This window comes from Aulostomus chinensis, chromosome 2 (genome assembly GCF_037954235.1).
Source record: "Aulostomus chinensis isolate RoL2024-O1b breed Wild chromosome 2, RoL_Achi_v1.0, whole genome shotgun sequence".
In the NCBI taxonomy this organism is placed as follows: Eukaryota; Metazoa; Chordata; class Actinopteri; order Syngnathiformes; family Aulostomidae; genus Aulostomus; species Aulostomus chinensis.
This window is the reverse complement of record NC_141321.1, coordinates 8,372,962-8,385,017: the sequence shown is the minus strand read 5'-3', so window position 1 is coordinate 8,385,017 and position 12,056 is coordinate 8,372,962. Positions and strand designations below refer to the sequence as shown.

Genomic DNA, 12,056 nt, shown 5'->3' with positions numbered 1-12,056 from the left:
TGCCTTGTAAAAGGGTGGGGGGCGAAAACAAACTAGCATCTCACGCATCGAGCATAAGTTAAGAAGAGCAGCAAAGGGTTAGATTGGCAGGCAACTGTGTGTGTTCTTGTGGCATTTTTAATGCGTGCAGCAGAAGGACACATTTATAGGTTAAGACCATACAGCTAATTTGAAGATTCTCAATTTGTAGTCTTTAAGATAGAATGTGAGTTGTACAGAAATGCACTGTTCTTTACGGTCCTTCCAGCGTGTTTGGAACTATGCATGCATTTGTGTTTGTATGAGCAGTGAAGGTGTTGGCAGCAGCTCAAGGAAGCTGAGCGCTTTAGTGGTGAGAGTCATTTGTACAAGACGGCAGCCTGCTGAGACGTTTGCAGCCAGACGCTATGCTGGAGATACATTAAAAAGGCCTGTCTCATGTTTAAGAACTGTCAAAAATTAGATTATATTAACTCTATTAATTTTATTAGGTTAGGTATAAAACAGTTTTTGGCAAACAAAGATTAAACGGCTGACTGGACTAGGTGTATACACTCATGCCAAGGGAACAATATCACTCCGCGAATTTTATCAGATGATTCATCGAGGAGGATTTGAAAAAAAAAGAGGCTGCCCAGAGGTGTTTATAAGGCTCAATACCACAGTTTAGGATCTCTAAATAAGGTTAGCAGGTTTACATGACAAGGTTAAACAAATGAACCTGTGTTTATCACACCATCTCCCTGAGTCAGTCACATAAGTAAGTCTTTGGCGCTCTCTTATATTGTGCCTGGCAGGACTGGGTCACCCCTTGCCTTTGAAATACGTCGTCTTTCCCCCATAACTGAGAGATGGATTCTTCAGATGTTGTTCGTGTGTTGACAGACCCCTCAGTCAGTGGCGATAACAGTATAATTCGGGGGTGTGTAGAGGCCGTGTGATTGGTGGAGGTTGTGTGAGTATTGTGATGATGAGAGTGTACTAAAGGTCTGCTCATTTGTTAAGTCTTTGTGTTGATGCACAACTGATGCAATTAATGAAATGTTGACAGACACTAAGCACGCACCGCTGCTTGAACGATGCAGCTCACGCATGCAACACACGAGTGTGAACACAGCGTATTGCGTCAACAACGTGTTTAGACACACACACACACACACACACACACACACACACACACACACACACACACACACACACACATATCAACAGACTGATGCAGAGTCATTTCAGATACGGTGGTTTCTATGTGGGACCAGTTGACAGCCATAGAATGACTTAATGTAAGCGATGCAAAAACTCCATTAAGACACACATAAGAGATAATAATGGATAAAAAGTTGCACTGATTTTTTTATGCCCAGACTCACTGAAGTAGAATTCCTCTGGACATGACGAGTCACGTGTGGATACCCCCCCCCCCCCCCCCCCCCGCCTCCAGTGCTGGTGTTGGTGATTCACGTCAGGATATTGTAAATATTATGGTCACAGGATGATGGACTTGAATTTTTCACCAGTTCTCATCAGTTTTTGAAATAAACTATGACACATCAACCTGGTTGTGTAAATCTTCGGCGCAACAATCTCTACAGCAATAAAATCTTTCACAAGGTCTGATTGGGAGGGACCCCCTGAGCGAGGTTGCAGAGGGATGTGGTGCTGCCAATGGCCTCTCTGTGTGGTAGCCAAGGTTGTTAAGAGAACAGTCACGAAATCCTTTTGATATGAACCCGATTCACAGCGCTGACTCAAACCTGACACGCACATCCAGGGTTCCTGAGATTTTTGTTGTAGTGGGAAAGCATCTGACCTCAAATCATTAAAAAATAAGTGCAACTTTAAGTAACTTTTACCTTCTTTTCTATCATCTACACTGTTTGCTACTTTATATTTTACACTGTGATGCATATCTATAACAACACTTTATAGAGAACATTCTGTTTTATGGGTAGGTTTACTTGCAGTTCTTGATTAACGCTTTGCAGGAACTTCTTGTGTTCATGTTTTTGAGCGTTTCCCATTATAAATGTGACCTCTGACATTGGATATTTGCCTTCAGATTACATGCTCTTAAAATCGGATTTTTTGTTTCTTTTCAGTCTTGACGCATGCTCGTGTCCATGACTGAGCTGTGTGAAATGTTTCCCACCATGAGCTGCGGATCAGACGAACCTTGTGCGCTTGTGTGGTCTGTGCTTGATCACTGCTTGTGTTCTCTCGAGTGGCCAAAGGCGCAAAGGTCAGCGATACATACGATGGAAGTCCATATACACGTTAACATATTTTCAGACAAAAATAGGTGGAAGGATTTCTCTTTCTGACTTTAGCTCTGTATGATTGTTTTCACTTTGTTTAACTTCAACACTTACAGTATATGCACCCACTTAACAAAAAAGGTTTACCCATGAAACCACTCAAGAAAATAGTTATAATTAAGTTCCTGCAACAGAACTAAAGTGTTAGAGTGTCATGTAAAAAGTATATAGTATAGAGTGTGTATTACCATTACCATTATCCTATACCATTATCCTAAAAAGTCAAGTTATGCAAATTGGACACTGTTATTTTCATATTTTTTTAAATCACATCATTGTCTTCTTCTTCTTATCATGATGATGATGATAATTATTATTATCAATGTTAATATTATTATTATTACTTCAGGTCTTACTGATATTTTATTGTTGTAGCTTGTCAATTGTTGATTCACTCGCTATATTTGGTTTCTAATTTGGTAAAATACATGTCATGTGATCAGAATCTGAAGTGAAATAATAACTGCAAAACGCAGAACTTCAGGAAAACCAAAGAGAAATGTAATAATCCTTAAGGACAATTACTGAGTAATTTACTTTGGTGATACGTCTCTGGGGCCTGGGCAACAAAATTTACCAAAAAGTTCAATTAGACCTGCCAGATAAAGTAATATGTAAATAAATAAGAAAAGAAAATTTCAACAAGAATGTGCCTAATGATGAAAATATGAAATCATTTTGCTGAAATTGCCTGTCAATTCTGTTTTCATTTTTCAAGGTTTAAAAATGCTCTTTTCATAGGTAGGGTACCATATAATTCAGTGTATATGAATAGTGACAGAGGGACTCTTATTGTACAACATGACTTTGGCACACACGAGGTAACACAAAGAAATAAATAAATGGATAAATAAATGAAGGGGCACCAGATACAGTGATAGACGAATGCATTTCAAGGAGAACAACAAAATTTGTATTTTTATTCCACCATTTAGTTTGAGTTTTGATGCAGCAGGGGAAAAGTTTGGCTCTCCAGGACAACACCGTTTTAAATTTTTTCAAAGGCTAACATGTCACATGACCGTAACCAGCTATTTGCCAGTGTAACGTTCTCTATGTAGCCAAGTCGATAGCGCCATCTATGGACGGAAATTAGCTCTGTATGCCTCTTGCCACCCTGACACACTACCACACCATTGCTGCTGCAAAACACAGCACAGGCCGGGCTTCTGACTGTCTCTGAACACGGACAAGGAAGACCATCGAGATGTCTGACATGGAAGATGATTTCATGTGCGACGATGAGGAAGACTACGACCTGGTATTTTGATTTGAAGTGACTTGGCCCGCGTTTATATTTGAGTTTAGAGCTAACAGGGAAGCGCCGGCAGGACGAGCTAGCTGCTGTTAGCTGTTTAGTTAGCCTGTTGGCTAATACCAAGCCTAAAGCGGACAGTGGGTAACTAGCATTAGCTTCCTAGCTGGGCTCCGATTGTAATGCTAGTTGTAACAGCCACACAACTGGCCAATATTATAAACTTTCGCCATGTTGGATGATGAACTAAATGTTTGTCCATTCCACTGACATTTCATCTGAATCACCCGTAGAAAATAAATCGACCGGCTAGTCACGTAGCATGGCGGTGGCTAACATTAGCCATAACAGCATAATATTAGTAAGAGGGAATCTGCTCCCGTTAGCACGCCAAGTGCCCAGGCTGGGTTTTGTTATCAAATGAGTAACCCGTTTCTCGACACGGGAGTCGGTGAGTTTTCAGTGCTGACGTGCATGTGTTTACACGTAGGAATACTCAGAAGACAGCAACTCAGAGCCAAATGTGGACCTGGAGAACCAGTATTACAACTCCAAAGCCTTGAAGGAGGATGATCCCAAAGCAGCACTCAGCAGTTTCCAGAAGGTGGAGTGGTACTCCAGAAGAATGTTACCCCTCTAATTTAGATCAACATAATCTACCACCACATGTTGTTGTTGTTGTTGTGTTTACAGGTGTTGGAACTAGAAGGAGAGAAAGGAGAATGGGGGTTCAAAGCACTGAAACAGATGATCAAAATCAATTTTAAGCTGGTATGCAGTGTCACACTGACCATATTGACTCATTTCTCATACTGAGTGAGGTATGAATCTGTGCTAACAAGAGTTTTTTTTGGGGTGGGGGTGGGGTTCTCATCCCTGCAGACCAATTTCCCTGAAATGATGAACAGATACAAGCAGCTGCTTACATACATCAGAAGTGCTGTCACCAGGAACTACTCCGAGAAGTCCATCAACTCTATTCTGGACTACATCTCTACCTCCAAACAGGTATAAATGGATGTGTAAAGGTAATATCCATCCGCTGGGTTAGTGGGCTGTTACGATTGAGTCTACCGTGCAAGTTGTGCGAAATCTGTTTCACTGAAAGGAACTCTCTGTGTCTTCAGATGGACTTACTACAGGAGTTCTATGAAACCACACTGGAGGCTTTGAAAGATGCAAAAAATGACAGACTATGGTTTAAAACTAACACAAAGGTACACAAAGGTTGTTTTTCCCACTGATTCTAAGCAGTATTTTTTTTAGTTTAATGTGCTTAGATTCTCTTTTTTTCTGCTCCGTAGCTGGGGAAGTTGTACCTGGAGAGAGAAGAGTATGGAAAACTGCAGAAAATCCTGAGGCAACTGCACCAGTCATGTCAGGTATTCACGGTCAAACTCCTGCGTTTTTCCCAACGATTTGTCCGCTGCGTTAGTAATAGAGACTAGTGATCATTATGATAGAGGTGATTGCAACAATTTGATTGTTTTGTCCTTCTATCGGTCACAGACGGATGATGGCGAGGACGACCTGAAGAAAGGCACGCAGCTGTTGGAGATCTACGCCCTGGAAATTCAGATGTACACAGCACAGAAAAACAACAAGAAATTGAAAGCCTTGTATGAACAGTCACTTCATATTAAATCTGCCATTCCTCATCCACTTATAATGGGAGTTATTCGAGGTATGATCTTTAAGTTATTTACCCAGTGACTATCGCACGACACTAAGCTTTCTCTCGAATGACCTGTGCTTGTTTGGTCCCGACCAGAGTGTGGCGGGAAAATGCATCTGAGAGAGGGTGAGTTTGAGAAAGCTCACACAGATTTCTTTGAGGCCTTTAAAAACTACGATGAGTCTGGAAGCCCAAGGAGGACGACATGCCTGAAGTACCTGGTGCTAGCTAACATGCTGATGAAGTCAGGAATCAACCCCTTTGACTCTCAAGAGGTATGGAAGTAATCGTGAACGTTTTTAAGTGTACTGTGGAAGTCCTGTGTTAATAGTAAGACTGGAGAGAAAATCAATTCAGATTCATCTGGCTCTGCTTGTTCACTGGAGATGTACTTCTTGACAAAACGCAACTAGTATGTGTCCGATCAGAAAATACTGTTACATTTTAGCACCAGGAATAACTTCTCTATTTTCCTTTTTAAAGGCCAAACCATACAAAAATGACCCCGAGATCCTAGCAATGACTAATTTAGTAAGGTAAGCATTGTTTATTTTTTCACATTTAAAATGCTGGATTTATTGTCTTGGCTGTCACAAGCTTCTGATGGAACTCAGATGAGCAACAGTAATGATAATGGTAATAATGATGATGAGGCATTGCCAAGAACAACAGGAAACACACCTAAACTATATTGTATTCTTTTATTGTCCAAAGGTTTGGAATGTGATTGAACTTCCCTGTCAGGGAGTGTCATTTGTGCCATGAGCTCCCAGGAATATTTTACTTTTAGGGAGACAACCATCAATAATAGAGGAGGAAACAGAGGATTTGATTGGCTTTGATTATCAGTTGTTGCTGTTTAGTATGATGGTAGATTTCCAGAACTGTTTCCAGGGGAACCTGTGTGTGTGTGTTTGGGGTACGCCAGCGTTGAACTTTGTGTGTTGAATAAGTATTGCATAGGTTTAAGTTGGAGAGGAACATGCTCTTAGTCGACAGAAATTATGGCCAGGAGCATCGGACTCTGGCTGCTGGTAATAAGGCTGTGAATGCTGGCCGTTAGTGACTCACTGGCTCCCTCTCTGTTCATGGTTTGTGCTGGAGTGAGAACTGAGGACATCCGACTGTCAGGGTGAGATCAAACCATTGAATTGTAATTAATGTTAGTCAACAGCCTTTTTTGTTTCAGTTTAGGGAATAACTTCAAAAATCCCAAATGAGCTCCCCAATATTTTTGTTTTTGTTTTTCTCCCTCTCTGTGGACACGTTCTCTGCCATTATTCACAGTTGTTGTTTCCTCTGTTGATTTAAAGGGATGCTTCAGGAAATGAAAATTCAGTTATTTTTCTACTGACTCTCCTCCTGATGGAAGATAGGATGACATTTTTTTTATTTCACAAAACACATTTCCAGACCTCGCTGCAATCTCCTAAACACTTGAAGTGAATGGGTACCAAAGTTCAAACTGACATAAAATACACAATAAAACCATGAAATGCCACCATACTGGTAGTCTGAAGTGAACCATCTCAGTTGTTTGGTTGACTGCTGCAACGCCTTTTCCTGTGTTTGTGAGCTACAAAAAGATTCGCTCGGCCTCCTATCAGCACAAGGGTGTGTATATAATGACAGATTTTCGAATTTTGGGTCACCTATGCCTTTAAACTTCATCCGATTTTTGATCAGTAAGTGACATCGTGTAACTCCCGTCGGCGCTGTTGTGTCACCTCTGTCATGCAGATACCGTGGCGCGTCCCAGCCCACGCCAGGAACGGCCCGTCAGACATCAGCAGTTGTGCTGATTGATGGAAGATTGATTGTGACATTGGAATGTTTCCTCTATAATTTCTTTATCGTGTATTGAAATATAGAACAACAGCTCTAAGATATTTTATTTTCATGTTATCTATCATGTTGATTATGACCTACATATTAACAGTTTTTGTGTCATTTATACCAAAGTGTTAAGGGATTTTGTTGACATTGTGAGTTGGATTGGTATCACAGATGAAACCAGACCGTCTTCCTCCAAGGGTCTAGTTGTCTCCTCCTTCCTTGTTGGCTCCGCTTTGGTTCTTGTACTGTATAAATAGCAGTATTGTCAGTAATTGCTCAGGTTCCATGCATCGATTTAAGATTTCTGTTGCTTAAACAAGAAACTGAGAACACACACCCAACCTGTAGTGAGAATAGTGTTTACAGAAAGAGCCCTAATATTTTGCAAAGCTGTCAGGATGATACGTTTTTCGGGTCATTCGGACACAATGTGTGAAGTACATCAACACTGACTTGTTTCTCCCTGCAGCGCCTACCAGAACAATGACATCACCGAATTTGAGAAAATCTTGAAAACAAATCACAGTAACATAATGGACGACCCCTTCATCAGAGAGCACATAGAGGGTGAGTCGTGACGTGACTTCAGCCCACGTGTAGGATGGACATGGAGAAGTGTGATGTCATTAATGAGGTGTTTCATTGTAGAGCTCCTGCGGAACATTAGAACTCAAGTGCTTATCAAACTCATCAAACCGTACACAAGAATACACATCCCTTTCATTTCTAAGGTAAGACCACCTGATCAGACCATCCTTTTTCTGGTAACACGCTACCTTGTTTAAGTCGTCTCGACTTCAGTCTCGTCGGTGAAAAGTGTATTTGGTGAGTCAAAGCACAAAGGTACAAATGTGCTATTGTCGGACTTCATGATAAGTCGGCTGTGCACACTGTGCTTACCTGAGGGTTGATCTGAGAAACTGATGAAATGTTTATTTTTGAACGGCGGTTTTCATACTTGATTCAACCCATCACCTCTGTTTTTATTTACTGCGGTTACTGTTTTTGGTATTTCTTTCCTTTGGTATATAAATGGAGTGTCATAATTCCTTGTACGTTTTTTTCCCTTAAATTTGACATTGAATTGAGGTGCATCTGCAGACACAGCCGTGAGGGGAACGCAGTGGTATTGTTTGACCGGTTCGACAAGCTTGTTAAAGTTAAAATATCTGCTTGTAAATTCTACCTTCACATTAACTGGGACATTGAATTGTAATCATTAGGGAATGCTGTACACAGCCTTATGTTCCTCTGGTGTGTCAGTGCAGTGAGAATCTCATGCTCTTGTAAGCCCCATGAACTCATTAGTGGACAAACTTGCATCATAGACTTAGTCTGCAGGTGTTTGGTGACATGATTTATTTAGCTGGTGTGACTCAGTGTCTTTGTAAACAGGTTTAGCTTAATATTTACTCTATGACCTACTCTGACCATGCTACAGCTGTAGCATGGTCACGGGTTTTTCGGCACTCTGAAAGGGTCGACTCGACCCGCATTGACCGACTCGCCAAGCGACCCAGGCGTTTCGCAGCTCAGTTCGGCTCGGCTCGCCTGCATTGTAAAAAAGGCAACCCACGTCATCTCAGGTTTCATGCGACCTTCCTGTCACATCCTGATTTTGTGACTGTGCCACCTGTCAGGCTTCGCCTGTAGCTTCTTCGGCTCCCTTCCAGTCAAAAACTCCATCCTCCTTCGCTGCATTAGCGACATTTTCCAATCTGCGCCGAGTTTGTATGCTTTGCAAAAGAGACAACATTGCAATGCACGCAACGACAACGCTAACGTTCGACTCTGCGACATCCATGTTGTCGTTTGTTTACCTCTCAGAGTTCCAGCACACATTTATGTGAAATGATGACGTTGTCAGCACGATGACGTACAACAGAGAGAAACAACAGGTACGCAGCCCTCACAGCGGGGGTTCTGCCTGGAAGCTTGAATGCGTTCCAATGCCGAGCAACCGCAGGTCCAAAAACCCGCACTGACACACGTTTTTCGGTGTGAAAAGGGTATAAGTGTCACCCCCTCTTTCCTCCCCATAACACACTGGAGTCAAGCAAGCGGCGTTTGCACACAAGCGGAAACACATCAGGACGTTTTCTCGAGGGTTTTACTCAGAATGTCAGAGTGAGTCGCAAAAACTATGTTGCTTGCAACAAGGTGACTCGCAACCATTAATTAAAGTTATGTGTCACAAGTGCATTGATGTCATATTTTTGTGCTGAAAAGTAAAAAACAAACAAACAAAAAAACCATCTTTTTTTTTTTAAACAATGGGGTGACTACATATTTGATGATGGTAAAATGCAATCATACCTTGATTACTGATTTAGGTATATTTTGATTGTTTCTGTGTTTCAAGTTATTCCCTCTAGGCTGTGATGATCCTCTGCTCAGGTTAGTACATAATGTACTCGCACCCGTCACGTTCTCAGGTAGTGACAGTTCTCACTGTGCTGTGTTTCAGGAGCTGAATATTGACGTGTGTGATGTGGAGAGTTTGCTGGTACAATGCATCTTGGATAAGTAAGTGTGAATCTTGTGAACCTTGAAGTTATAGAAATTCCCCGTCTGTAGTTCCTCTTAGTCTTTTGACGCTAAATGAATGATGGGTTGTCAGTCAGTGACATACTGGCCTGACAATCCATACTCGTTGACTGATGTAACTGTCTTGGTTGGAAGCCAGTTCTCTGATGACAGATGCCTTCCAACTGGTGGGGTGATCTTGTGGTTTTACCCCACCCTTAAGGAAGTGACATGATAACGTTAGGAGAACACACTGGAGAGAGTTAGTTGGAAAGTTTCTTCAGTTGTCAGACACGTATTTTGTCAGTCACACCTGACTTGTTTTGACGGTCAACTTCCATCTTCATCAGAGGCCTGGAGGAAGTTGTTTTTCATTTGACAGAAGTCTGTAGAGGCTTCCGCATCACCTTCTGACATTCACACGATTTTTAAAAAAGTTTTACTGTCATCTGCGATCTTTCCTGCCTTGTCCCACAAACTAAGTCAAACAAACAGACTGGAATTGGGTCAGTAGAGGGGCAGGGACGACGCACTCCTGTAGGACAACTCAGTAGAGAGCATCACCATGAATTCCCTCGAGCAAAATGGTTCTGGATATTTGCAGAAAAATAGCTCTGAGACAGACTCATGTTTGTGAGACTTAATTGTACGGTCCAGGAAGACAAACTTCTTAACTGCTGTTTTTTTAGACATACAGCAGTTTACTGGAGCACAGCTGATAAGGGTGACTGGGCCAGTTAATGATGGCAACAAATGCAATATGGATATTATGGGGCAGTTGTCTGTGTAAAAAAAAAAAAAGCACTTGCCCACGTTGGAAACAGTTTCAAATTGTTGTTCTAAGTGACCGGCAACTTGATAAGAAGATTGCTGCAGAGAACGTATGTTGATAGTTGCAACAAAATGATGCGTCACACGTTCATAGATGATCTTCAAGGGACAGGGACTCTCCTATGGCCAATTGTGGGTGGTTGTACTGCAGATGGGTGGAAAGACTCGTCAGTAGTGCTTTCTGCTGGAGAAAAAGGGAAATAGAACCCAGTTTCACCTGGATGCTTCAGTAATTGGGTCATGTTTCGTGCAAGTTCTTAAACTGATACTTCCCCCAAACATTGTATTTTGCCTTTCGACTACACATAAATTAGTGTCTTGAGTTCAAAAAGATGTTCATCCCCCTCCTGCTTTACATCTCACTCCTGAATGCAGAAAGAGCCAAACATGTATTTAGCTTGAAGCTAAAGCTGAACTAGAAAAGTCACAGTTTGTTCGTGTTTGCGCTCATCAAAGTGTAGATTACTGAGGATACAGCTAGATGAGAGAGTGGATTATATGGGATGATGCACTCAGGAGTTTGTAAACTGATATTTTTGGACAGTTTTACTGCTGCTGTAGTCGGTGGCCATGGGGTGCCACTGGCTTCGGGCTAAATATACGTGGCTGGTGCATTCTGACTCACAAATCAGTGATATAGTGGTGAAAATATCTCCTCGCTCATCTAGAGAGCGTTATTTGTGGGTACTTCAAAGATAAAATAGAGTTTTTAGGGTGAAGTATTACTTTTAAGTATATTGTTTATGATGAGGCTGTAATGTACCTACCTCTGACTGTCAACTTGTTATGTCCGAGTTATTTTTACACTCTTAAGTCCTTTGCTCACTTATCTTTGTATTTTTCTCAGCACGATTCATGGCCGCATTGACCAAGTGAACCAGCTACTAGAACTGGACTACCAGAAGAGAGGAGGGGCTCGCTACACAGCTTTAGACAAATGGACAAATCAGCTGAACTCTCTGAACCAAGCCATTGTTAGCAAGCTGACATGATGGCATTTAAAATCAAGAGACAAGGAAAATGGCATGTTTGAATACATCCATAAAGTATGCTACTGTGCTTCTTCAAGTATATCGTCTGAGACAAGACACACAGCACAGATTTCGAGAATGCCACCAATTTCAACAAGACGCCAAGAACCCCAAGAACATGTTCAAAGTGTGTTGTTTTGTCCTGATGAGAGGAAATCACCGGCACTTATTTTTGTTTCTCATGTCCCCGATTGGCAGATCCTTCCATGTGCAACCTACGAATGCTTTGGTTATTAAAACAAAAAAAGTCCATATGTGTATCAAAGTGTGTACACAGTATTTTAATGTATACTGTTGCCTGTTGGTAATAAACAGATTCCTCTCAGCACTAAAAGGGTTCAGCTTTGAATAAAATGTTTTTAATTGTCATCAAAGAAACATTAACAAATCTGTCTGTGGAGTCTTTATACATCAGAATGTTACAATATTATCAGAAGGAAAACTGTGGAAGTTGTGGTGTAATTCAGATACAGCATCTTAGCAAAAGCAAACACACTCAAAGGAAAAAATAAACATCTTTTAAAACGGAGTATATTTAATCGGTTTAAGGGATTTAAGAAGACAGTTTCCAGGAGAAAACCTTGGTTTCAGCTGAAGGGTGGAGTTCG

At 41.4% G+C, this 12,056-nt stretch overlaps 1 protein-coding gene across 1 annotated transcript; it reads left to right on the top strand.

Annotated features, from left to right (window-relative positions):
* Nucleotides 1-3,362: 3,362 nt before the first annotated feature.
* On the top strand, nucleotides 3,363-12,027 carry cops2 (COP9 signalosome subunit 2). Its single transcript, XM_086225812.1, has 13 exons — nucleotides 3,363-3,555; nucleotides 4,040-4,153; nucleotides 4,243-4,320; nucleotides 4,432-4,557; nucleotides 4,677-4,766; nucleotides 4,854-4,931; nucleotides 5,059-5,233; nucleotides 5,321-5,499; nucleotides 5,708-5,760; nucleotides 7,530-7,627; nucleotides 7,709-7,791; nucleotides 9,528-9,586; nucleotides 11,265-12,027. Exons 1-13 carry the CDS (start codon nucleotides 3,502-3,504, stop codon nucleotides 11,407-11,409), a joined length of 1,332 nt encoding a protein of 443 aa, XP_086081938.1. The 5' UTR covers nucleotides 3,363-3,501; the 3' UTR covers nucleotides 11,410-12,027.
* The last annotated feature ends 29 nt before the right edge of the window (nucleotides 12,028-12,056 follow it).

Excerpts from the sequence above, each read along its gene's own strand:
- cops2 (XM_086225812.1), top strand. The coding sequence starts at position 3,502 with ATGTCTGACATGGAAGATGATTTCATGTGCGACGATGAGGAAGACTAC. Across the intron at positions 3,556-4,039 it reads ATGAGGAAGACTACGACCTG|GAATACTCAGAAGACAGCAA; the intron begins GTATTTTGATTT and ends GTTTACACGTAG. Across the intron at positions 4,767-4,853 it reads GGTTTAAAACTAACACAAAG|CTGGGGAAGTTGTACCTGGA; the intron begins GTACACAAAGGT and ends TCTGCTCCGTAG.